The sequence below is a fragment of the Sodiomyces alcalophilus genome (assembly GCF_042370955.1).
Source record: "Sodiomyces alcalophilus JCM 7366 unplaced genomic scaffold ACRALscaffold_7, whole genome shotgun sequence".
Classification (NCBI taxonomy): Eukaryota; Fungi; Ascomycota; class Sordariomycetes; order Glomerellales; family Plectosphaerellaceae; genus Sodiomyces; species Sodiomyces alcalophilus.
The window spans coordinates 1569436-1593250 of NW_027263538.1; the positions used below are offsets into that span (position 1 = coordinate 1569436).

At 54.2% G+C, this 23815-nt stretch overlaps 9 protein-coding genes and 1 non-coding gene across 10 annotated transcripts; 6 read left to right on the top strand and 4 right to left on the bottom strand.

Annotated features, from left to right (window-relative positions):
• Positions 1–1150: 1150 nt before the first annotated feature.
• ACRALDRAFT_1035774 (uncharacterized protein) lies at positions 1151–4522 on the top strand (the record flags this gene model as incomplete). The annotated part of the gene is made up of 5 exons (XM_071015005.1): positions 1151–1400; positions 1456–2143; positions 2215–2450; positions 2516–3224; positions 3292–4522. The coding sequence occupies 5 exons, from the start codon at positions 1151–1153 to the stop codon at positions 4520–4522; spliced, it is 3114 nt and encodes a 1037-aa protein (XP_070872489.1).
• Positions 4523–5533: 1011 nt separating this feature from the next.
• On the bottom strand, positions 5534–7751 carry ACRALDRAFT_1094716 (uncharacterized protein). Its single transcript, XM_071019733.1, has 4 exons — positions 7552–7751; positions 6064–7456; positions 5780–5953; positions 5534–5694 (listed from the first exon to the last, which is right to left on the bottom strand). The coding sequence occupies exons 1-4, from the start codon at positions 7608–7610 to the stop codon at positions 5677–5679; spliced, it is 1644 nt and encodes a 547-aa protein (XP_070872490.1). The 5' UTR covers positions 7611–7751; the 3' UTR covers positions 5534–5676.
• An 809-nt stretch (positions 7752–8560) lies between these two features.
• ACRALDRAFT_1072057 (uncharacterized protein) lies at positions 8561–9733 on the top strand (the record flags this gene model as incomplete). Its single annotated transcript, XM_071017927.1, has 2 exons — positions 8561–8869; positions 8954–9733. 2 exons carry the CDS (start codon positions 8561–8563, stop codon positions 9731–9733), a joined length of 1089 nt encoding a protein of 362 aa, XP_070872491.1.
• A 54-nt stretch (positions 9734–9787) lies between these two features.
• ACRALDRAFT_2021847 (uncharacterized protein) lies at positions 9788–10372 on the top strand (the record flags this gene model as incomplete). Its single annotated transcript, XM_071020073.1, has 5 exons — positions 9788–9930; positions 9990–10027; positions 10104–10186; positions 10227–10325; positions 10349–10372. 5 exons carry the CDS (start codon positions 9788–9790, stop codon positions 10370–10372), a joined length of 387 nt encoding a protein of 128 aa, XP_070872492.1.
• A 25-nt stretch (positions 10373–10397) lies between these two features.
• ACRALDRAFT_2111196 (uncharacterized protein) lies at positions 10398–12037 on the bottom strand (the record flags this gene model as incomplete). The annotated part of the gene is made up of 2 exons (XM_071023510.1): positions 10398–10829; positions 10907–12037. The coding sequence occupies 2 exons, from the start codon at positions 12035–12037 to the stop codon at positions 10398–10400; spliced, it is 1563 nt and encodes a 520-aa protein (XP_070872493.1).
• Positions 12038–12579: 542 nt separating this feature from the next.
• ACRALDRAFT_1072055 (uncharacterized protein) lies at positions 12580–14184 on the bottom strand (the record flags this gene model as incomplete). Its single annotated transcript, XM_071017926.1, has 5 exons — positions 12580–12737; positions 12806–13362; positions 13430–13790; positions 13915–14058; positions 14130–14184. 5 exons carry the CDS (start codon positions 14182–14184, stop codon positions 12580–12582), a joined length of 1275 nt encoding a protein of 424 aa, XP_070872494.1.
• A 626-nt stretch (positions 14185–14810) lies between these two features.
• Positions 14811–16687, top strand: ACRALDRAFT_1065236 (60S ribosomal protein eL43). Its single transcript, XM_071017116.1, has 4 exons — positions 14811–14966; positions 15522–15694; positions 15760–15783; positions 15857–16687. The coding sequence occupies exons 1-4, from the start codon at positions 14949–14951 to the stop codon at positions 15918–15920; spliced, it is 279 nt and encodes a 92-aa protein (XP_070872495.1). The 5' UTR covers positions 14811–14948; the 3' UTR covers positions 15921–16687.
• A 1633-nt stretch (positions 16688–18320) lies between these two features.
• On the top strand, positions 18321–21650 carry ACRALDRAFT_1077486 (uncharacterized protein). The gene is made up of 2 exons (XM_071018650.1): positions 18321–19230; positions 19345–21650. The coding sequence occupies exons 1-2, from the start codon at positions 18873–18875 to the stop codon at positions 20916–20918; spliced, it is 1932 nt and encodes a 643-aa protein (XP_070872496.1). The 5' UTR covers positions 18321–18872; the 3' UTR covers positions 20919–21650.
• Positions 21651–21856: 206 nt separating this feature from the next.
• ACRALDRAFT_1077485 (mitochondrial 54S ribosomal protein mL46) lies at positions 21857–23344 on the top strand. The gene is made up of 3 exons (XM_071018649.1): positions 21857–21981; positions 22043–22791; positions 22886–23344. Exons 1-3 carry the CDS (start codon positions 21933–21935, stop codon positions 23177–23179), a joined length of 1092 nt encoding a protein of 363 aa, XP_070872497.1. The 5' UTR covers positions 21857–21932; the 3' UTR covers positions 23180–23344.
• Positions 23345–23582: 238 nt separating this feature from the next.
• ACRALDRAFT_t258 lies at positions 23583–23653 on the bottom strand. The gene has a single exon. It is a non-coding gene; the product is annotated as a tRNA-Gly (tRNA).
• Between the last annotated feature and the right edge of the window lie 162 nt (positions 23654–23815).

Here is a 23815-nt window from a genome sequence, read left to right on the forward strand (position 1 = left end):
CACCAGCCCAGTCATCCATACCACATAAGGGGTGCTACAGATCGACGAGCCCTCCCGACAGGACCGAGACACGTTTCCTTCCCGACCAACTCGCCCATCCGACTCGTTACCGCCTCCGTTGTTACATACCATCACTTTTCCGTCAGAACATCGCCTCCCATTTTACTCTGGCCATCTTGAACTCCTGGGTTTGCGCGCCGTTCTCCACGCGACTCTCCTGGACAGACAATTGATTCCTCCAGCTCTTCGATTCGCGCAATAACGACTTGCATCATGCCTCATTAGTGCCTGCCGAGCCTTGACAGTCAGTTTCACAGCAATCTCGGTACATTCAGACGGGGAATAAGCCATTCAGCATTTATTAGGAGTTTCGTTCCACCCAGCCACATCAACCCGATAATACAATAACACTCATCCCCGTTTCAACCCCGCTCCCCAACAATCAAATCAATCACATCAGTCACTCGCCTGGAAAGTCATCAAGAGTGCCGGCATCTCCGCAACTTCTTACAAAGCCTCAGCCCCTGGAGCGACACTCCTACAGACCTCTTGTTTCAGCTTTTTAGGGGTGTTCTGGCGTCTTTGTCGAACAACCGACGCCTGTTGAATCGAAGGGCTCAAGAAGGGCTCATTTCCGCGGCGAGGTATCTGATTTCAGTATAGTATTACCAGCTACGACCAACGCCGGTTACCTGGCAGCGCCCCATGTTCAGTCGATCGCGCAAGGGGCCAAAGGGTTACGGAAGTGCCAACTCTGCCAACTACGCCGAATCCCCTGGGCTTGGGAGGGACACTCAGTTCGGTTTGCATGACCCGCTGGGTCGCTCCAGTCCCAAATTTCCCAAATATTCTGCCACAAGTGTGAACCACTACGAACTGGATGGTTCAGTTCCAGTCGAAAAGGGTAAGTGCCTGTTTATGACTCGATTTGTGACTAGACAACGCCTCGTCTTCCCACGTATTGATCGCTATTGCGGCGCAGCTCCCCTCTCGCGCGCATTACACGCGGATGCTAACAATTTCACGACGCCATGTAGCCAGCTCGATAGCCACCGGCACTTTCCGTGGACCTACGCACCGTTCTACCGCTTCCGTCAGATCAGGGCGCTCTGCTGAAAGCACATCACACACCATTCGTACCTCCACCACCATGGCGACCAACGCGGACAGGCGCGGGAATAGACGCGAACGGACTTTTGTCGGGAGCGAATGCGCCGTCTGCGAGGAGCCTCTTGAACATACTCTTCGGGGCGAGCGAATTTTACAATTCTCGTGCTCCCATGTCTCTCACGAGGCGTGTTTCTACGAGTTTATCCGCGAGTTCGAATCCCAATATTGCCCGACATGCAACGCGCCCCTACATCTAGACACGAGCCGCGGCGGTAATGTTCTGGATATCGGTGAGTACCGAGTTTACACCTCGACTCACGAGAATGTGCTAACAACACGGTGCAGAAAAGATAAGCCATCTCGTGCGATCGGCATCAATCAGTGATACGAGGTCGAACCACACGACGACAACGACGCCAACGACAACTCCACACTGGGATAACCCAACAGAACCAAGCCAACGACAGGTCTCCGTTCACGGGAGGGATGGTGTGGTACGCGGAAACGCCAGGGATCGAGATGGACCTTCGTCCGAACGGTACGGCCCAGCGGCAAGGCATGCTCATGCCCGCAGCGACAGCGAAACTACCGGCGTTGCCTCCTCGGGAGGGTACCCGGAAACGGCCCACACACACAACGCACCGGCACCACGACGGCACGACTACGACGTCCAAGCTATGGAGACGACCCCGACTAGTCCTCGGGCAGTCACTCGGAACCCGATTCCAGCCCCCACTGTGACTGTGCGATCCGAGTTCCCCACCATCAATAGATCGAGGCAGCAGCAGACGCTGACCTGTCTGGTCACCGTGGAAGTTCCCGATACCAAATGGAGGCCGGACCCAGAAGACTTGGGCTCAGCGCCTCCCATCCCCCCGATGACGGCAAAGATCGAAGATGCCTTTGCACGGCCACCGTCTCCCGCCCGAAGTGCGCCGCGTTTCTACCCGTACGAGTCACCCGACGTCTTGGAAGAGATGACGGAGAACCTGAGAAACAGAGTCGACAACTGGCATGGTCTTGATCTCGCAAAGTAAGTCTTAGGCCTTGAACGGAGACCACTCGGTCAGTTCGCACGTGGCGAGAATGCTGACAGTCGCCCAGGTTTGGAAAACTACGGCTTTACGGCACGCTGAAAGTCGGCAAAGACAAGGTCTCCTGGCAGGAACTCGAGTGTTTCCTATTCGCCGAGATGCTCATCTGCGTGAAGGAGAAACGGATTGCTCAGCATGCCAATCAGTGGGACGAGAACGGACAGCCGAGGAAGGCGACACGCTGTACGCTTAAAGGCTCTATCCTTATCAAGAAACATCTGAACGAGGTTTCCGAGACGGGTAACAGTAAGTTCACAATGTTCCGGACCCGGGGGAAAAAAAAAGGGAGAGACATCGCTGACCACATACAGTTGATGAGAACATACTTACCCTCAGCCTGTCTGTTGCCGAGCTCCCGCAGTTCCATTTACGATTCGAGAATCGAAACCAGTTGAAACTCTGGCAACAAGCCCTACTTGACCTGAACGCTGTGGAGACGCCACCTGTCCGCAGCCCGGAGTACGACCGTGGCGATTACTCCGAGACGGACGAAGAAGAATGGCAACGGGCACGGCCCCAACGAGTGTCATCATCAGCAACGTCGTCTTGGGGTGGCGCCCGGTCGGTCAACACCGCACCGACCGAGTACACTACGTTCCAAAAGAGCATCCCTTCGACGATCCATGTTCCCATTGACGTGGTCGTGGTTGTGCCGATTTCGTCGTCGATGCAAGGGGTAAAGATTAACCTCGTTCGAGATGCTCTCAGGTTCATGATCCACACTCTGGGCGACCGGGACCGCATGGGCCTGGTCACGTTCGGCTCTGGAGGTGGTGGTGTGCCTCTGGTTGGCATGACCACCAGAGCCTGGCCCGGCTGGAGCAACATCTTGTCTTCCATCAAGCCAATCGGTCAGAAGAGTCATAGGGCCGACGTGGTGGAGGGCGCCAATGTAGCTATGGATTTGTTGATGCAGCGCAAGTACAACAATCCAATCGCGACAATCATGCTGATCAGCGATGCCTCGACTTCGGACGCCGACAGCGTCGATTTTGTGGTGTCCAGAGCCGAAGCCGCCAAGTAAGTCAAGGCGAGGGCCGGGCCAGGTTCCTCTCGGATTGATTCATGCTGACCATTTCGTTATCAGGATCACGATCCATTCGTTCGGATTAGGAATGACCCACAAACCAGACACCATGATCGAACTGTCCACGCGGACCAAGGCCTCTTACACCTACGTCAAGGATTGGATGATGCTTCGGGAGTGCCTCGCCGGCTGCCTTGGGGCCATGCAAACGTTATCGCATCAGAATGTCAAACTCAAACTGAAGCTGCCCGAAGGGTCGCCTGCCAAGTTTCACAAAATCAGCGGCGCGCTCCAGATCACGAAGCGAGCCACCGGTCGGGACGCCGAGGCTTCCCTTGGCGATCTCCGGTTCGGCGACAAGCGGGACGTCCTCGTCCAGCTGGTCATCATGCCCGATAGCGCATCGCAGGAACAGCTTCCGCAGGACCCTTGGGACAACATTGTCTCTGGTCTCGAGGCCCTCGGTGGGTCAATGGAGGGAGACGATCAAAGGGTCGCTTCAGTTGAGGAAGTGCCTCTCATCCAGGCCGATCTGACCTGGGGAGATATTCTGAGGGACGGTACTCTGTCCCATCTTCCGCGACCAACGCTGCTAGCCATCACCATGCTACCTGCCCAGTCTTCGAAGCAGAAGAACTCGTGGACAGGCTCGCCGCCCATCCCACCGCACCCGAGCATTGTACAGCGCCGGATGGAACTTCTGACCTCGGACATGCTCACCCGGGCATTGACCCTCGTGTCGCGAGGTCAGCATGACCGAGCGCACACCCTTCTCAATGAGACCCGATCCATCCTCAAAGGGCTCGGTAAGGGGGGCCTGCCACCCGTCCCTCCCATGCCTGGCTCGAGGTCTCAACCCTCGACGCCACATCCGGGTAACGAGGGCTCATCGACGTCTGGTACGCCAGACCGGAAGCACACACCGTCGCCTACGCAGTCGGCACATTCCTCTGCCATGGATCGCTTCCCGGCCCCTGGCATTGGGCGATCCCGCTCAACAGACGCCCTCAGCCTGAGCTCTGGTATCGACGCGAGCACCGTTTCTGCCCTCGATAACGAGCTCGAAAATAGTCTCGAGTGGATCAATCACCCGGCGGTCTTTGGCCGAGACAGCCGCAAAGCTGTCCTCCAAGCCATTGGCGTCATCAGTTCCCAGCGTGCTTTCACCTTCCGTACGCCCATCGAATCCATTTGGGCGGGTCGCCTCAATGGCGCCAAGCGACTGACGGAACGGAGTCGCGAGTGGAGAGACGAGGGCGGGGGCGAAGGTGGCATCATGGAAGAAGCTTGAGCGCCTTCCTTTGACCTGTCCTCCCCCTGATGTCGACGACAGATGGGTCAGCGGTCCTCTTATTTCTCTTTTATTTTCCCTTCCCCGAAAATAATTCTTCCAATGTTGGCCCACGTTGGAATGCCTACGTGCGGGACAAACCAACCCCGAGAACGCATATGAGCGGTGGTGGCGCATTGGATCAGCACTTTCCCGAAGGCTGCATTGTTCTCTGTAGTCGATGCATTTTGCGGCGCGTCCGTTACGGCCGCTTAGGTTCTACCGTATCATACCCCTCGCCGCATCGTTTAGGCTCGACTTGTTTCTTGCCCTGATACCTCTTCTCCTTTGCTCGATCATTCGAAAGGTCTCTGTCGCGTTTACGCTAGACTTTGTCCTACGGTTGCCTTCTTATGTGCCCACAAGGAAGATACCACGCAGATGGCGTTTTACTTTTTTCCGTCTTTTTTTTTTTTTTTTGTTTTGTGTTATCTACCAACATCTACCATGTCTCATTTATGCCATGACAATCATGCACGTCTTGAGCTATGTATATGTTTCCCATTTCATGTCTTGTCTTAAGGTAGTTATATGTGGGAAAAACGGCCGGACTTTCTGGATCGGAGGGCCAGGAGTAGGGAGGGCGTGGAGGTTGAAATGGAAGAGCAAGACAGACTCCAAGGGGAGGGGATTTTTGAGTGATTCGTACAACAGACTCCCATGTTTTTACACGGCAGTGTGCATGAATACACAAAAATACAACATTTTGACAAGTAGATTTCATTCCTTGGTGCAATCTGTGGGTGATGGATACGACATGATGGAAGATCTCATGGCCAATTAGCCATCCAGATGGTCAATCGCCCAACGGCAAATGATCAGGTGGAATTGACTCGTAGAACATACTGGGCATCCGGTGACCATGATCATGTCGCTGTTTGAAGGCAGTTGTTGGAAGATGATCTACTGGGACTTGGGAAGACGACGGGCAATATTTACCTACGTCTTGGACACATCACACACTCATCAAACCAAGTTGGGGACGCATTATGGTATTTATTCACCTCGATTACGGCAATCTATTGCAAGACATGCCCTTTTGCAACACCCTCCACCATTTTTCGTGTTTCTCATAACCCGAGGCGGTCCCCATGAAATGCCTTTTCACTTTTATTTTAATCCTCATCCCAGTTCTTGGTGGGGAAAGAACAGCGTTAGTCAAAGGTCTCTCCCATGCCCAATAGAAAAGAAATATCAAAGCAAAGGGGAAGAACTCACAGGGTTGGGACCGGGGGGCTTGGGACCACCCGCTTGCCGAGAAACGATAATCTGATCAACAGATAGAACCGTCCGGGCAGCCTCGGTGGCTAGCTTGATGGCCCAGCTCTTGGAGACCAAGAGATCGAGAATGCCCTCGTCCTGGGCGTCTAGTGTGCCTGTGCCATCGGCGTTCTGGAAGGGAGTTAGGTAGGGAAGCAAGAGAATTGTAAACGGGACGCGGGAACGAAATCTTTCAGAGGGAGAGAGAAAAAGGGGAGGAGAGAGGGCTTTAAATAACTCACCTCAATGTCGACACCTGTCGTCCAGTCATCCTTCTTGTGGTGCGCCATGTACAGCCTGCTGAGGACCTCGGTGGCATCCAGGCCGGCACTGTCGGCCAAGGTCCGGGGAACCACCTCAAAGGCCTCGCCGTACTTCTTGATGGCGTACTGGGCGAGGCCGGGGGTCTTCTCGCCTAGGTCGGTGAGCCGTTCGACGAGCTGAGTCTCAGTAGCGCCGGCGCCGGGGACGAGCCTGGGGTCCTTGGTGATGGCCTTGACGACGTTGACGCCGTCGTCGACGGCCCGCTCGACGTCGTCGAGATGGTTCTGGGTGGCGCCGCGCAGCACCAAGGTGGCGGTCCTGGTCACGTCGTTTTCCTGGCGGAAGACGGTGACGCGGTCGCCGCCAATCTCGAGCGTCTCGATGACGTCGATGGAGCCCATCTCGTCGGGCATCGGGGCGCCTAACCGGGCCAGAGGGGTGGCGCCGACGACGCGGCATATTCTCCGGAGCTCGAACTTGCTGAGGATCTTGATGACGAGGATGCCGTAGCGGTTGAGGTAGTGCATGGCCAAGTCGCCGACGGTGGAGCCGGCGACGACGGCGCGGAGGCCGACGTCGTGGAGCTCCTTGATGGCGGCCTCGAGCTGGTTCTCCTCGCCCGTGGTAAAGTCCATCATCTCCTTGGCGTTGTGCAGCAGGACGGTGCCCTTGGTCTCGGTCTGGCTGGTGTCGATGGGGCAGGAGAAGACGCCGACCTTGGCGCGGCGGGCCTTCTTGACGGTGCCATCGGGTTCCTTGGGGAAGACCATGCCGCGGACCACCCTGCTCTGCTCGAGGCTGCCGCCCATGATCTTGACGACGCGGATGTTGTCCACGTTGAAGCCGGCCGGGTTCTTGGGGAGCACGGCCAGGACGGCCTCGGCGACGAGGTCGGCGAGGAACTCCTCGCTGCCATTCTGTTTGCTGCCGACGACGGTGCGGATGGCCTTGCTCAGTTCTTCCTGGGAGTAGATGTCGCCGACCTTGTCGACGGAGAGTTGCTCGAGGGCGTCGAGGGCCATCTTCTGCGCCTTCTCGTACCCTGTGACAATGTCGGATGCCTTGAGGCCCATCCGTAGCAGGTCTTCGGCCTTACGCAGGAGCTCGCCGGCCAGGACGATGACTAGGTTGGTGGCATCGCCCATCTCGGCGTCTTGTTGCTGGCTGGCCATGACGAGGAGCTTGGCGGCCGGGTGGACGACGTCGAGTTCTCGCAGGATGGTGGCGGCATCCGAGGTCAGGATCATCTTTTGTAGGTGGTTGATGACAATCTTGTTGCGGCCAAACGGTCCAAGAGAGGTCTGGACTGTCGACGAGATGGCCCGACAAGCGTCGATATTCCGTAGCACGGCGCCATCTTCAGAGTCGTAACTGTAAGGAGTGGCATTCCCTGTCAGTATACAAGCCGGGAAGGTCTGGGATAAGGAGGGGCGGGGGCTGGAGGGTAGGGTAGCGAGGGTACCGACTTGTTGTATCCTTGCTTGAAGAGCGCCGAGTTGGGGGCGTTGGGAATATTTAACGACATATTGCCAGCATATACACTACTCGCAATTCACGGAAAGGTGAGTAGGAGAGTGTGGTGTCGCCTTGGCTTCAAAAAAGGTTGTAGTCTGTGACCTGGCTGACAAGGGGAACGGTCAAGAGATGATGCACGAGGCTATCGTAGTGTATCCTATAATCAGGAAAAAATAAGCAGCACCTCCCCTTAACTGTCCCGCAGTATGAGTGGGCTGGCCCCATGCCTTAGTAAGGCTTTCTACTGCCCATGTTCATTAATAAGGGAAGGTACCTTTTTTGAACCCTGAGTGGACGAGGTACCTGGTTTAAACTGTCACTGGCCGACCCAACGGTAGTAGTAGAATGTACCTTAAACTGAGATGGATTCAGTCAGCCAACGTTCTGTCAAGAGGTGGTTCGGGTTCCGACTGGCGTGTCAATTATCGCCAGCCATGGTGCATTTGTACTTCTTCAAACCTCCAGCTAAGTATTAAATGCAACTTGTTCCCAAACACACAAGGCCATCGCTTCTTCTCCCCTTCCTCATCGTTTTATACCATTGAAGACTTGGTTGTCCCCCCATCTTTGGAGCTTATGTCTCGGATACTCCACCTCTTATAGTGAGCATCGACAATTGTATGTACTCGACTACCATCCAACTACTTCGGACTACAACTACAACGTACAATCCCTTCCTTCCCCATGGCTCCGCATTCGATGGGTGAGTTTGCGCATTTCAGTAGTTCCACCTCTACCACATGCTTATGCTGCCCATCTTTCGTGGATATACCGGGTGTTTGCTCCTTCTACTCTATCGTCAGCTTCAGAAAATCTTTTTCACCTGTCACAACCACCGACCGTTGAACCACTTTTTCCTTTTACTTCATTTCATGTTTTAAAGTCACCTACCCTTCCCGAGATCCCACGAGTCCCTATTACCTTTCGTCGCCTTTTCGACCGCCCTGGTCGACTCTCAAAATGCCTCCTAAAAAGGTCGTAAAGCCGAAAGAGAAGAAACCTCAAGCTGACCCAGATATCGACCTGACAGCCATCCCGCCACCCTTACCTCCGTCTGTGGAGGAGGCGTACCGGAGAAAATGCATCCAGTTGAAACAGCGCATCAACGAGGTGGAAGAGGAGAATGATGCGACCCGCCTCCGTCTTGCGCGTCGGAAGCGCCAGATTGAAAAGGCACGCGTTGAGCGCGCCTTCCTACTCGAGCAACTGAGTCGACGCACCAGCACAAACGTCGAAGACTCGGACGGCAGTCCATCCCCTCCACCCACCGTAAGTCGCAATCTTCACCCAAGGAGGCTCGCCGCCATTGTGCGTGCATGCCACGGCCGCCTCTGCTAACCCGACCGACCCTAGCCCAAAGAAAAGCCCTTGCGCACCAAGCGCGGTCACCGGAAAACCTCCATGCTACCCGGTGTCGACGACACCACCAAGGCCGGCGACGCCTCCCCTTTTATCAGCCAGAACCCGGCCACCTTGTCTCCCAACTCCGAAGCCTTCTCCCAACCAACAGCCGAATCATCTGCCGCTCGCGGCACCACGAACGACGCGGCCAAGGCGCCCAAACAACCACACAGTGCATTCAAGATGTATTGCGAGGAGGCGCGCCCCGCAGTCGTCAAGAGTCGTGGCGAGAAGGCCGACGGTGAGAAGGGCGGCGAAGGCGAGTTGTCGGTTGACGAGGAGCTAGCCCGTAACTGGGCTGGCTTGCCCGAGACCGAGAAGAAGGCTTTCGAGACGCGCCACGACGAGGCCATGGCCCAGTATAAGAAAGAAAAGGAGGCCCACGAGGCAGCAAAGAAGAAGGCCAAAAAGGACCCGTCACCTGAGGGGAAGAGTGAGCAAACCGGTGATGCCGAACCAAAGCCCACACCAGAGAGCGGAAACAAAGATACAAAAGCCGATTCACCGGCAGTCCCTGAAGCGACCATGAAAGACGTGGATGAAGTAAAGATGGGGGAAGGGGCTGACAAAACCGATAAAGCCAAGTCTGCATCGACCGCTGGCAATGACCCTACCCCAGGCGCGCAAGATGAGGATGTGGAAATGACCATGGACGATAATAATGCCGGCGAAGCCAAGGAGAAGCCTTCGGAGGGGAATAAGAAGGGGGAGACTGAAAAGAAGGAGCAATGATAACTGCTAATGGGGAATCAGAATACCGGATAGAGCGGGTTTGGCGTTTAGGATATGAACGGGAGATGCTCTCTTGCTGGGGAGGACAACATGGAGGACAGAGCCGCCACATCTCCCAAATTATGTATTTCCACATCGACTGCTATGCCTATGCGCCCACTGTACACATATCTATGGAATGGAAAGCGACTGATCTTGTACTATGCTATCTTGCTGTTTAGGATAAGGTATCGCGAGTGCCATGAGAAGATGAAAGAATCACGTCGACACTGCCTCCATTCCTCGAGTGTCGATGTTCAGTTACGTTGTAATTAACCCAGCGCCGTAAGGCGAAGCTATCTACGCTATATACACAGAATTAACGCCCAAGGTAAACATGCTTTCCCGCCGCTCAATACAGCTTTCCATTCCATGTTTGAGTACAAGCCCAGTCATTCTTGTTACATGCTTGCCGTGAGATGGGAATCAGTAAAGTCAACGTCGCTTTACACAGAAAGGTAACATTGAACAACCCGTCAGCCTCAACCCACCCGCCAGGGGCTCCCGGACCAAGGCATGGAACATTCAGGGTGGATTATTCCCCGACATACACGTCCACGAGAATATTGACGGTAGCGACGACTATCTCTGCAGCAATGAGGATGATGACTAGACAGAAACCAAGTCAGCATGATCCCACCAATTGTCTTCGGCCAAATGGCATTGTAATCAGGCAAGGGCAAGGCAGCAAAACCCAGGACATACTGATCCACTCCAACTTCTCGCCGTGGCGGTGGCTCAGCTGCTCCTTGAGCACGGCCAGCAAGTCGCCGATAACATCGAGTCGCTCCGTCAGGAGGTGGACGCGCTGGTCCATCTCGAGGTAGCTGCGAACAGCGTCATACAGGGGTTCGAGCTGGGGTTCGACCCAGAAGAGCTCGGGTGTATCGAGGACGGACCCGTTGAGGTGGATGTTGATGCGGAGAATGAAGAGTTCGCCAATCTGCATGTTTATCTGCTTCCGGTTGAGGGCGATTTTCCCCGTGAGCGCAATATTCGTAGGGATATCCTTGCATTCTTCAATGGTTGAGGTTATTAGTTCTTCAAAGAGGGAGGTCTAGACGCGAAGTCAGCTATCGGTCAGTTCCGGTCTTATTGGGAAAGGGCGGGAAGGGGGACAATAGGCCACGGTACCTTGACGCTCTGCGCGAGGGCGTGCGATATGGCGAGTTTCGTCATGTAGTTGTTCCTGTCACTTAGCGTGATAAAGTCGTTGTATATGCGTGGCTGGTAATCCCTCGTGTAGTAAAAGTTGAAGAACTCTGTCTCAACGTCGTCCTGGGCGAGCTTCTCGGCTTCAAACTTGGCGATCTCTCTGAGAAACCGTTGTTCCTGCGCAATGCTCATACCCCAGATGACCACAACACCGTAGGCGAAGAGGAACACTTCAGGTGTGTGGATGTACGTGTCGAAATCGGGGCCGTCGTCATGATCGACCTCCGTGTCTCGGGCGCCGTCGCCGAGGTAGTCACCGTCGCCAAAACCGGAGTCCTGCCGGTTTTCTGGCTGCAGGTCAATGAGGTCCTGGCGGGACGGGTCGCCGGATTGTTCACCCGTCAAATGTCGCCTTTCGTAAGCCTGGGCAGGGTCTGGCCTGCCGTCCGCAGCACGATCCGGTCTGTTCCCAACCCTCTTCTCGTAATTATAGGGCGAGTAGATGCACTCGTCGAAAAGCTTTGGACTCGCGCCTCTCGACTTAGCCCTCCCCTTGAGGAACCGCATGACGGATTCCATGTCGTAGCGGTTCGCTGTACAATAGGCCGTGACGCGTGGCAGCTTGTCGCGATCCGATTTGCCTAACCTTGCGGCGTGCCGTCTTGCTGTCGGATCCTTGATGCGCATATATTGCGAATAGACGTCCCGGCCGGTCTCTTCATCGGGGCTCTCCTCGCCAGGTTCTGGGGTGGGCAGGAGCTTGAGCTTCTGGGCAGTCTTGCTACTTCTCTGCGGGCCGATCTTGGAGGCCTGCTGAGCTGGCAGGGCCATTGTAGGAACAGAACCATGGCTACCCCTCCTACGTAACCTATTATTGATGGCGGTGATGGCTCGCGGACTGTTGGGCAGTTGGAAAGAATGGGACACCCTCTGTTTGGGCGCGTCGAACTGTCGCGCCGGTTCGATGGTTCTCGTTATCGGGTTCGGATCAAAGGTAACGGTTCGAGTGGCTTTCGGCTGTGCAGGGGCAGTATCGGGAGCTGATGTCGAATGCAGGAGAGGCGTGCTGTCGCTGGCATCCGACGGGCCAGATAACGCCTGTTCTTCCATTTTGGGCACTTGTGTAACCCAGGACAGCCTGCCAGGGGGGAGATCAAGATGCTAAGCTCACTCAAAAGGGGACCGCAAGATTAGTCAATTGAGCTACTGCATGTGACACTGGAGTGGTGGCTGTTTCTCGCGTCTATTCTGGATTGCAGTAGTGAGATGGGGGGGAATGTGGTTTCTTCAGGAGACGCGATAGGCCTGGCATTCAATCACAGCCATTGATGACGTCTGAAAGTTTAAACTGCATGTACCTCACAGAGGTATTACACCGTACAGCGCAACTGCTGCTCCGAAACGTCTTCGGATTCCCTTCATTGGGACGTTTTGAATGCCCCACATTTCGTTCAGTTCCGCGGTTTCGTACACTGCGCCGTCTAGTAGGTACGTACAAAGTACACGGTACCACACAAGAGGCATTGACAGCACCGCCGAATGGGCATCCAAAAGTTGTATTACACCACACAGGTTGATTTTGTGACTCCATTGGAAGACTGACTGAAATTAAAGGTCAAAGAGATTCTGTATGAAACTTCATTTTACACAAATCATCGGGGAATCAACTTGGTCTCCATTTTGAGGCCGGCTTTGTCAAGCCTGTCAATGAACTGCTGCCCCAGGCATGACGCGGTAAAGATACCGCCAGGTAGATCAACATCATCCTCCAGGATGGTCAGGGCAGCTTCTGATAGTAGAATCCCGGTCACTGCAAAAAGGGTGTTAGCAGAGATAGAACCGCAATCAGGCAGCGGCCCATGACGAAATTCAACTTACGACAATACATGCTGCCGTGAAACCAGGCGCGGCTGGTGGCAATCTGATCGAGTCTGGGCTCTGCATCGGGAATCGCGATACCGCGTTGCTCCATTTCCTCTTTGCTTCTACCTTCCTCGTCCGGACCCTGCCCCGGCTGGGTCACGAATTTGCGAGCAACACCACGAAGAGGTGTCGCCATGAGGATGCCCAGGAGAGCGATGGAGAAATGCACCACAATGCCGTGGAACCAATTCCGAGCCCTGTAAAACTCGGCGAAAGAAAAGTTGGGGCCATACGATTCCTTTTGCCTAGACGGCAGCGACTCATGGAGACCCCATGACCTCTGTATGATGCTCGTGTCGGTCGTCCCGGCCACCGACGTTGTGAGGGTACCCAGCTGGGGGATCGTACGCACCCCAAGTAGCTTCGTCACCAACGTCTCGCGGGATGGCACACTTCTGGGGTTCGGAACGGGTGACAGGGCATAGGGCCGGAAAGCGTTTCGGACTTCTCCCAGGGTAAAGTGGTCGAAAAGGCTAAACACTGTTGCCAGCGTGCCTCCGGACGGAGTGGCACTAAGGTGATGGCAGTCCATATTAGGGAAAGCAACAGGCAAAGCAGAAACATCGCACAGCAACTCACCTCAGCTTGTGGATCGAGAGTGTGACGTCCCCTGTTTTGGCCGATAGCTTCTCGCGGATGATCTTGACCAACGACCAGGTAATGAGGTCGGGAACGGCCGACTCGAGGCCATTCTGGGGGAACATCATGGCAGCATTGGCTTTGGCAGCATCCTCATACTTGGCGATCATCTTTGCGACCCAAGGAACCTCGCCAGTGGCGTCAAAGTAATGCGTGCCATTTTCAGCACATGCGCGAAACGCGTGCTCGCCGTATTGGCAGTACGGTCCCACCGTCGTGATGAGGATGAACGTCCGCTTGGCGAGAGCGTCGAGCTCGGTCGCATTCAGATCACAGACCTCGATCTCTACGTGATTGCACTCTGGTCAGTTGATGCTTTGCTTCGACGATCACGCAATATACATATTCTCGGTCTTGGTCGGCCGAGAACAGTAGATGCGACCATTATCATATTGGCCAGGCCCAGGAAACCGTGAGCATCTCACCTGGCTGAACTCTGTTGGGGTTGAGTTTCTTGCATTCGGCAACCAAGTTTTGGAGCTTAGCTTCAGAACGGCCAGCAACGGCCCATTTCAGATTGGATGGAAGGTGGGTAGTGATATGTTCCGCTGTCAAGGCACCGGTGTAGCCTTATAGTATGCGAGCAGAGAATGTCAGGCTAGTGAGAAGGCCACCATGAAAAAAATGGCATGTAGCTCACCTGTCGCGCCGAAGACGACAAGGTCGTATTGGCGATTGTGCTTTTTGAACGACATGTTCGCGGTCTCGGGTGGCTGCAATGGGCTCGAGGAAGGATGGCAGGGCAACGAGCAGTGCGTTACAAGGGTCTGGATATGAAACCCGACGGCCGTTGTGGGTTAACGGATTTTATACTTATCGTCGATCAAAGAAGATGGGAACAACGAAGGCTGACACGCGATTTGACCAACACATCAATTGGATTTATAGAGCCGTACCACCAAGAGTCACTCTCAGTGTAGGCTGGAAGAACACATGATGTCATGGTTCACAGAAATATTGAGGGAACTATTCAATGTGGGATGATATTTTGAGACAGCACTGGGACGCAAAAGGGGGACAGGAGGTCTTGTACCTAAGAAGAGGGTAGGTACTTTACACGCCGTCTTCTTTGGGCGCTCACCATCTGTCCAGCAAGTACCTCGTACAGTATAACATCTTGATGATAATGATTTTCAATCTTGGAGGTAGCCACCAGTTCGTCTAGAATCTGTTGCTTGGTTCAAAGCTCGGTAAATTGTAACAGTGATTTTTACTCGCGGCTTGGAGTATCACGTGATAAATATGTCCACTTACATAATCCCCTCTAGACGAGTGCGGAGTAGCGCTCTGTTTGCCGTCTGAGGCCTGGTCTGTGCACGCACAGAAAGCCCTACTGGCGAAATCCCACCACTACGCCCAAAATTCTTTCATAGACGAGGCCGACGCCGAACTAACCCGCCATTTTCAAACAACCCATCGCCGCCATCTCAACCTCGACTTTCTCCTCACATTCGACAAAATGGCCAAGCGCACCAAGGTTCGTTGCCTATATTTTCATACTCCGTGTTTCGTGCTGCGCATCGCCCGCCAGGCCACTTCTCTCATGCGCACCGATCTCCTCATGCCTGCGCCCAAGTCCAAGTGCAATGCCCAAGACGTCCCCTGGACTCTCGAGATAATCAATACATTGCCATTCTCAGAGGCATGCTAGTTCTGTCGAAGAAGTGCGATTCGCCATGGGAAGACGCTGTCATATGTCCGGCACCATGCCCTGGATGCAACCCGCTTCCAGGTGCCATGGAATGCCTGGGCGACAGATGGGCTCTCAGTCGACGCGGAATGCCTTGAAGAACAACAAATCCCGCGGCCACAACAACAACAACAACGACGACGACAACAACCGGCTTCCAATTGAGTCTGGTGTCAAGTGCCGCGTCTTGGATCGATAACAAGCGGCCGTTGGCCACAACACCTACACCAAACATCGCACTAGGGAACTTGGGGCGCAGGCTTTGGAACGGAACATTGCACACTACGGCTTCTCGCAACACCGAGCGCCAAATCCATACATGTGAGGCTAACAGCTGTGTAGAAAGTCGGCGTCACCGGCAAGTACGGTACCAGATATGGTGCCTCGCTCAGGAAGCAGGTGAAGAAGATGGAAATCTCGCAGCACGCCACCTACACCTGCACTTTCTGCGGAAAGGACACCGTCAAGCGTCACTCCACCGGCATCTGGCACTGCAGGGGCTGCAGGAAGACTGTGTACGTTCCTAGATTGACAATCCGAACTGATGAACTTGGGAGTGCTGACTTTATGCTTGCTCCAGTGCCGGAGGTGCCTACACCGTCGCGTATGTTCTGTCCCGATCGAAGCTTTGCCGCCTAACCTTCCTTCCAGCCAATCCACTAACTTGCGTTACACAGCACCCCCGCCGCCGCTGCCATGCGCTCGTCTCTGCGTCGTCTAAGGGAAATTGCGGAAGTCTAAACGAGGGGCAATGGAATTGTGGGATGGGTTCTGCTTTGCATTTTCGGGCGGTGTATGGGAAAAACCTCGGGTTATGCAGCCTATATCACCTGGAGGAAGCTTCAGGGCACATGGGTCTTCGGTCAGTTACCCTAACAGACCACATGGTTAGCAATGGAAAAGGACACTTGACGAACACTCCCTACGTCCCCGCATTTTTCGAGCGTTGTCGAAAGGAACAAACGGCGGATCGCCTTTGTCAGGCTCAGAAATGCGAGCCCTTGACACCTTTGTCATGGGACATGGAGTTGCTTTATGGCCAACCCTTGATGCGAAGGTCTCCCAGAATTGGACGCCAACGAGTAGCCACTAGTGCCCCAGCACCGTCATTTCGGGTGCATGCGGTCCAGAAGCCCTAACCCGAGACCTTGCCTCGATACAAATACTATTGAATGCAATTTTGGGTTTCTTGACTCGAACCAACGATGAAGGAGCAGTACACGAAATTGGCGCAGGGCAGCTGAACCAACGAGGGCGAGTGATCCATTGTAGATCTTGTTGGTACAAATGCCCAACGTAGCAGGAGAGCGTGCCCGGAATCAATCTCAGACCTCAATTGCATAGCAGCATGGAGCTGTTCGAGAACGCACAGTCGAGATCGACCATGTGCATGCCTGAACGCCCCAAGTGTTCTACCTGGCCAGCCAATGTCCAGGCTGTAACCATAGCGAGATGCGGCGCCAGCGTTCGTCCTGCTCTTGTTAGGCTTATTTGAGCAGTGCGATTACAAAGTAACATAGGTAGCCTGCGTACATTTGGCTACTACATTTATTACCCAACTGGAAAAGTACTTCGTACATTTTAGACGATAAAAAAACCCATGTATGGGTTGCTCAAGGCCCGGAAGAACACCCATCTGTTGGACGAGCACGGCAGGTAACGCAGAATGGTGCCCCAGAATGGTGCCGCATGCGGCATACCCATCGACTAGAGCCGTAGCCCAGGATACGCATCCCCCGTTCCCTACCTATCTACATTGCATCAAACCGCTTTGGAAACCCCCCAGCTCCTTTACGCACCCATAACATAACGATGAAGCCCAAGAAGAAGACTCAAGTCATGCCATGCGTAAGTCTGGTCTACAAGAGGCAGGAAGGGACAAAGGACAACAGATCCAAGATGCTGGTAACACCGTATTGCATACTAATAGGTAATATCTACAACGTACGTTGTACTAGCCAGCTTGACACCTGGGTGCGTCACTGTCGGTACATGGAATGGCCTTGACTCTCAACTTGACACGGTTTGGAGGTTGATCAACCAACAGGCAAATGAGCGAGACGCCCTTCTGCGGCTGGATGGAGAGGGGAGGGCGAGAACGGGAACAACGCCAAGAATATCTTTCGCCTAGGCGGCCGAGGAGACCCAAACAACACGATCCGCCAGGGGAGGACGTTCTGCGGACGTGGCCTCCGTGACGTCTTCCTTCCGCCAAAGGGACGCCCACATGATCGGGGTATTCGACCTGGCAAGCCGAACCGGAAAGTGACTCGGAAGCACCAGAAGAACTAATACGGATATACGGGAGAATGAGAAGCCTCAGGGGAACCCATCCCAGGCTAAAAAAGCGAGGCGTGTGGGGATTATTGGCCAGGTTCCCAGCAGATAATCACGGTGATGTCTGATGAAACACCATTACAGGCAACTGCCACGTTCAGATCATTGGTATTCTTCGTGACTTGGCCACCCTACACTTTGGTCTGTTCCAGGGGGAGGCTGGGTATGACTGAATGAATGCGTTGTAAACAACCCGAAATCATTCTCCTCCTGTACCTGTTCAGCGATATCGTCTGTGTACGAAGAAGGTCTTTGTACCGAGGTGCAGGTACGTTTGTATGTCTCTAGGTATGTGCATACTCCCGTCCCGTGACTTGTGCACCCTGCTCTCACTGGCTGATAATATAGTCGTGATTGATTGGGGTGTTAAGAGGAGCATTCCCCACAGTTTCTGCCAGTGAGCCACTGAGCCCTGTACTACGCCTTCCTCCTCCACCGTAACAGCCTCCACAGTCCCCATACATTCATCCTTCGCTACCATAATCATCTCGACTCTTATGCCGGAGGCTTCGGGGGCATGTCCGTATAACGTACATAGTCTGACCTGAATTCATTAGGCAGGCGTTGACAATTTATATGCAACCGCCGAGACCCTATCCCTTTCTATAGGTAGGCAGGAAATCTCAAGTTACGTTGTAGGTACCCCCGAATCATAAGTACCAGTTCGCTGCCATCCCACTTTTAAATTAGCGAAGTCCCCGCCCATCTACCCCAAAATACCTTGCATTACCTACCCTATATACATTCAGACCTACCTCGACGCATCACACATAAAGCACGTTGGTTGTATACCTACAACACCGGACAAAAGCTTCTACTCTCAACCTCGAGGTCATTTGTTTGGTGTTACTCGTACGTGCAACCATTCATAGCCACGAACCGGGGTTCTGCCGGATACCTTAAAGGGTTTAGGGACCTGGCTGTGATCGAGACTCTCACGTCTTAGAATATGTCCCGCGGTCCACAATCGCCTCCTACTACACCACCCAACATTGCCTACCTGGTAGTCACCTAGGTAGGTATTTGCCTCCGTTCACCTGCACCGGCCGCACTAAAGCCATATGCTTTGCCTGCTACAATCTGCACATACACGCACCTCATTCACCCCGGCCACTTCTCGTGCTTTACACAGTAACGAAACGCCAAAAGTTCGTCGCTTCCTCTCCGAGTACCTCACCCCCATTACTCCACTCACTTCCGATTTATTATTCGCCCACGGCATAGCGAGTAGCGATATCGTCAGCACCCAGGCAAAGGTGTTATAGTCCTATAACTCCCGTCATTGACTGGCCTTTTTATTTTGACGGAATTTTATGAAACCTTCAAGTTTCCATCGCGTCTTTACCTCTTGCCAGGATGACTGATCCAGATCAATGCATCATATGCCTGGAAAGCTTGGAGCCGGCGTCTGAGGGAGTGACCGGTTCGGTGGCGGCAGGTGCCCTTTCATCTTCAGACCAAGCATCTTCCGAACAATCAGCCCAAAAATCACCACGACAGAGATGCAAGACATTATCTTGCACTGCTACCGGCAACCAGCCGGACAAGCAAGGCAGTCTCTGTTCCTCCGATGAGAATACCTTCATCGCGACCCTAGTCGGCTGCAATCATGTTATCCATGATCGCTGCATCAGGTGCTGGGCCAACAACTCGAACACATGTCCCATTTGTCGAGCTACCTTTAACGAGGTCAAGCTTTCCACCAAGATCGACGGTAAGTGCCTATCATGTGTCCTTTCATTGCCTTGCTTTGTTTTTCGTCACTTCGTCCCCAATGGGATATCCACCTCTGGATGTCAACATCAGCTAATGCGTCTGCAATCAACAGGGCCTACCGTAGACTCGTACGCCGTCCAAGACAAGATACAAACCCAGGAATTCGACCTTAGCGAGTGGCTTCAGGAAAATCCCGACGAATCCGACGAAGAAACTCCATGTCCCATTTGTGGCACGGCTGAACGACCTGACATCCTTCTGCTCTGCGATGCCTGTGACGCCGCTTATCACACCCACTGCATCGGCCTAGATCATGTCCCGAGTGGTTCGTGGTATTGCCTCGAGTGCGTCGATCTCATCAATCCCCAGCCGTCTCCCGACAACGCTTCCGACTGGGAGAACCAAGCAACGTCGGTTCCTTCTCGTGGCGGGTCCAACGGGAGGCCGTTTACCCGAACTCGCCAGCGGCAGAGGCGAGCTCGTCGCCAGGCGCGCTCCGTCGAGTGGCAGGGCGCTTGGGGCCGGATTGCGGGTCGAATTTTCGACGCCACGGATATTGACCTTGACAACCACGAGGACGACGATACTCTAGAGAGTTTCCGACGGTCCCTGCAGCAACGAGAGCGGGAGCTTCGCGAGTACCAGCAGTGGGAACGGCGCCTAGCGATTGCCAGCCGCCAGGGGGCTCGGGAGACCTTTGCCATGGGCATTCCCAGGGCTATCGGCGAACGGCTCGACCTTGTCCAGCCTGTCGAACAAGAAACTCCCGAAGAGCAGAAGGCCTGGAACGAACTCGACAAAATCCGGGAGACTGAGAACCCAGGTGCACAAAACAGGCGGAAGCGTAAATCCGCCACAGCGTCTCCACGCGAGCCTGCATCGGAGGAGCCACAACGCAAGTTGAAACGACCACGCACTCGCCGACTTGTCCTGCATGGCGACGCATCAGGTTCTGGGAGTTCGGCCCCAGGAGCTGCGGCCGCCTCGGCCACGTCGCCCACATCTACCAATCCACCCGTCGCGCACGCACAGCGCAACACCACCGAAGAACCCTCGTTTCTATCGTCGTTGCTCCGCGAGGTCGAAACGAGTCCGCCATCTGACGACGAAAACGTCCGCTCCTACTTCACCTGGGGAAATGGCGTAGAGGCGTCGTCCCCGGCAGCCTCTCCCGGCGCCTCATCGCATAATTCTCCGCGAAACCTGTCTCTTACACCGCCCCCGTTCCCTAGACCTACCTCACCCAGCACACTTAGCTCGCATATCGAACCAATCTTCCCCAAGGCCAACTACTCTCCCGCCCGTTCGGCCGGCGAAGCTAGCGATTCGGATAATCCCTCCCGCAGCATGACTCTCGAGATACGACAGCCCCGCCCTCGCAGGCCCGATCGCAGGCAAGGATCTCCGCGGCAGGCTCGATCTCCAGACAGTTCGCCGACGAGACAGAACATAAGCCTGCAGGCGAAGGAGAAAATCAACGGCATCGTCCTGGCCGCGCTGAAGCCCCATTGGCGAGCTAAGAAGCTCACGGTGGATCAGTATTCCAACATCAACCGCGATGTCTCGCGCAAGCTCTATGATAGCATCCGTGACGCTTCGGCGCTGGACGACAATGCCCGCAAGCAAACTTGGGAGAAAGTAGCTGCCCAAGAAGTGGCTCGAGCCATTTCGGATTTGAGGGCTTGATCGATTGGCGCTTTTGTTGTGTCACCAAGGGGAAATTCATCGGCGTTTTGGACCACGCGAACAGCGGGCAAGGAGCACGGGAAGCGGTATAGATACCCAGGCGACATCATCTAGGGCATGGTGCCCGGGTTTTCCTGGGAACGGCAGACTAGCAGGGCGTAACCCATGGTTCTTATGTTCTTGTTCTTATTCCCTTGTTCAGGTATATGTCATGCCACGGCTTTTTTATGTTCGGACTTCTAGCATGGATGGTACTTTATGGACTTTGTATTTTGAGTGTTCTTCGCAGCTGTTCAACGCAAGTGGGTAAATGGACGGAAGACGACTAATGATCATCTGACGAAGAACTTGGGACTCGGAATGTGAAGCGGGCAGCGTCTTGTTTTCGATGTGATCGATTATAATCAGTCTAAGGCGCACACATAGTTTAGCCAAAAGTCTCTCGCCAGAAAGAAGAAGCAATATAAACGATGAGGTCACGGAACAAGGCGGTTTGGTTGGACTTGATTGAACAGTTGAGGTCGTAAGGACACCCGATGTGCGGCAAAAGCATTCCCGCCTTGCGGGCAATGTCAGCAGCATCTATCTAACAGCAACCCGGTGGGTTCGTAAAAACGGCAGGTACCGCTAGCGAAAATAAGACTGCTTTCTCACTCTGGGCACCAAAAATGACCAAGACGTTCTGTAGGTAGAAACAGGTCTTGGAGATAAGGTTATGGTGACACGTTTGTTGAGAGAAGAGGAAGAAGAACAAGGGGACAAGCTGTGCGTGGAAGGTTTTGTGCTGGGTGGGCGCTCAGGGAACGGCTCCACTCTGCCTCAGGCAGCTATGAACATTACCTAAGGCAAGCATTGGGTTATGTAAGCTTGAGCCTCGGAGGGACGGCGCGGTACGTACCCGCGACAGATTAACGACTGCAAAAAAGTTCATTCCAGCATTTCACCCAACTCAATTCGAAGCACGCGAGTAGAGGGGAGTGAAAGCCCACTCTCTTGCCACAATAACATCCGAATATGTCCGCCTCAAGTAGGGGAGCGATTATCGTTCGCGGTATTCTGCGAAGTAAGAACAATCTGATGTTCCTCAACCGGGGAGGAAACGGCTGACCTGGGAACTCTTATAGCATCGTCAACTTCGCCGAATGTGTGTAGACAATGCGCTAGGGGTGGCATCCGGAATCGATTCCCGGCTACGACTGCGTCTCCATTGACATCCTGGCGCTCCTACTCTGGGGCTGCGGCCGCCGCATCAATAACGACCGGCAACACCCCGATTGACCCGCCCACCGATCCGAACGTGCCGCTTGAGCCCGTCAAGGGCTCGGCGAAACAGCAGTACCGCATAAAGTCGGGCATCATCCTGACGCGTCCGCCGCTCCTGACGGCGGAACCTACTCCCTTCGAGTCGGCTTTCTACTTTTACCAGAAGCGTCTCAACGAGCGTCTGACCATGCCGTTCGTCACGTCCGTGTACTTCAAGCCCGACACCCCTGCGCTGATCGACTGGAATCTCAAAGTCAAGGACCGGAAAGGCACGGTTGCCAAGGAGCTGGGCGTGTACAATGGCAAGGCGTCTCGGGCGTGGGATGACGAGCTCAAGGTCGGCGATCCGCTGAGCAAGCACCAGACTATGTACAATGCGCTGCTCAAGGACGCCGAGATGCGCGTCAGTGACGATGCCGAGATCATTCCCGAGGAGGACCGGGTGCCCGTCGAGGCGCCTCAGGATCGTGTGTCCGAGGCCGACAGGACGGGTGATGTTCGGAGGTTGGACCGCGCCATGGATAGGACGCTGTACCTGGTCGTCAAGAACAAGGACGGAAATTGGGTTTTCCCAAGCTCCTCCGTCGGAACGGACGAGAATCTTCATGAGGTGAGCATCCTATTTCTCCTGTCTTACATACTGCCAGTGTCTTCTCGGCCGGTTGGCAGCGCTGGGACGGACCAAAGCTAACATGGCACCGCAGACGGCACAACGCGTCCTAGACCAGGGCGCCGGTGTTGACATGAATACGTGGATTGTAGGCCGCATGCCTGTTGCGCACCACGTCGTCCGCCCCGTCTTCAATGAGGACGGCACATTGGAGACGCGAGGAGAGAAGACCTTCTATCTCAAAGGCCGCATCATGGCCGGGCAGGCGAACCTTGAAGGAAACCCGTTAGGATTCACTGACTTTAAGTGGCTTACGAAGGAAGAGCTCCAGGCGACGCTGGAGCCGAAATACTATCACAGCGTACGGAATATGATGGCCGATAGATAGTGTCCAACCTGGCCAATTCAGGTTTTGTATTATACGATCTGTACCACAATGTCTTGAGCCTGGCTCGCTATTAGTACCTAGCCCTCCGGCCCGGTAATGTACTCTTGCAGCATGGAGATTTGGCTGTCTCTTATTGAACCTTATGCTGGATGTTATCTCTTGTGTTCGACATTCCAACCCTCTGTTCGGCGTTCTTTTGAAATTGGAGGTCTACATCATGCCTTGTCACAATTGTGCGTGGCTTGGAGTTGTGTGTCTTGAAAAAAGCAGTACGATAAAAAAAGTACGGGGTTGTAGAGTGTACGCCGAGGCAAAAGAAAAGAAGGCGGAAAAGTGCAAACAAAAAATGAGTCCAACCAAGACAAGAGCAAAAAATGATGGCCTTGGAAGGCTTGAATCTCCTTGCGTGAACTGGGAATCGAACCCAGGGCTCCCCGATGGCAACGGAGAATTTTACCACTAAACCATTCGCGCTTCTCAGGAGTTGAAAGTACGTTCGCAATTCGACTAGTTGTACTTCCATTGGTGATGCGCTAGACGGAAGTGGATCGTCCGAGGTCTTCGATGTAACGGCAACGCCTCGAGCAAAGATACGGAGCAGCGACGCAACGACGCTAACCAACTTGTGTGTGATGA

What these genes read in the sequence shown, in the direction of transcription:
- ACRALDRAFT_1094716 (XM_071019733.1), bottom strand. Translation starts at nt 7,610, where the DNA reads ATGTCGTTAAATATTCCCAACGCCCCCAACTCGGCGCTCTTCAAGCAA. An exon ending in TTCAAGCAAGGATACAACAA is followed by an intron (nt 7,457 to 7,551) that starts GTCGGTACCCTC and finishes CACTCCTTACAG; the next exon opens with TTACGACTCTGAAGATGGCG. An exon ending in CGACAGGTGTCGACATTGAG is followed by an intron (nt 5,954 to 6,063) that starts GTGAGTTATTTA and finishes ACTCCCTTCCAG; the next exon opens with AACGCCGATGGCACAGGCAC.
- ACRALDRAFT_1065236 (XM_071017116.1), top strand. An exon ending in AGGGGCTGCAGGAAGACTGT is followed by an intron (nt 15,695 to 15,759) that starts GTACGTTCCTAG and finishes TGCTTGCTCCAG; the next exon opens with TGCCGGAGGTGCCTACACCG. An exon ending in GGAGGTGCCTACACCGTCGC is followed by an intron (nt 15,784 to 15,856) that starts GTATGTTCTGTC and finishes TGCGTTACACAG; the next exon opens with CACCCCCGCCGCCGCTGCCA.
- ACRALDRAFT_1077486 (XM_071018650.1), top strand. Translation starts at nt 18,873, where the DNA reads ATGACTGATCCAGATCAATGCATCATATGCCTGGAAAGCTTGGAGCCG. An exon ending in GCTTTCCACCAAGATCGACG is followed by an intron (nt 19,231 to 19,344) that starts GTAAGTGCCTAT and finishes TGCAATCAACAG; the next exon opens with GGCCTACCGTAGACTCGTAC.
- ACRALDRAFT_1077485 (XM_071018649.1), top strand. Translation starts at nt 21,933, where the DNA reads ATGTCCGCCTCAAGTAGGGGAGCGATTATCGTTCGCGGTATTCTGCGA. An exon ending in CGTTCGCGGTATTCTGCGAA is followed by an intron (nt 21,982 to 22,042) that starts GTAAGAACAATC and finishes GAACTCTTATAG; the next exon opens with CATCGTCAACTTCGCCGAAT. An exon ending in CGGACGAGAATCTTCATGAG is followed by an intron (nt 22,792 to 22,885) that starts GTGAGCATCCTA and finishes ATGGCACCGCAG; the next exon opens with ACGGCACAACGCGTCCTAGA.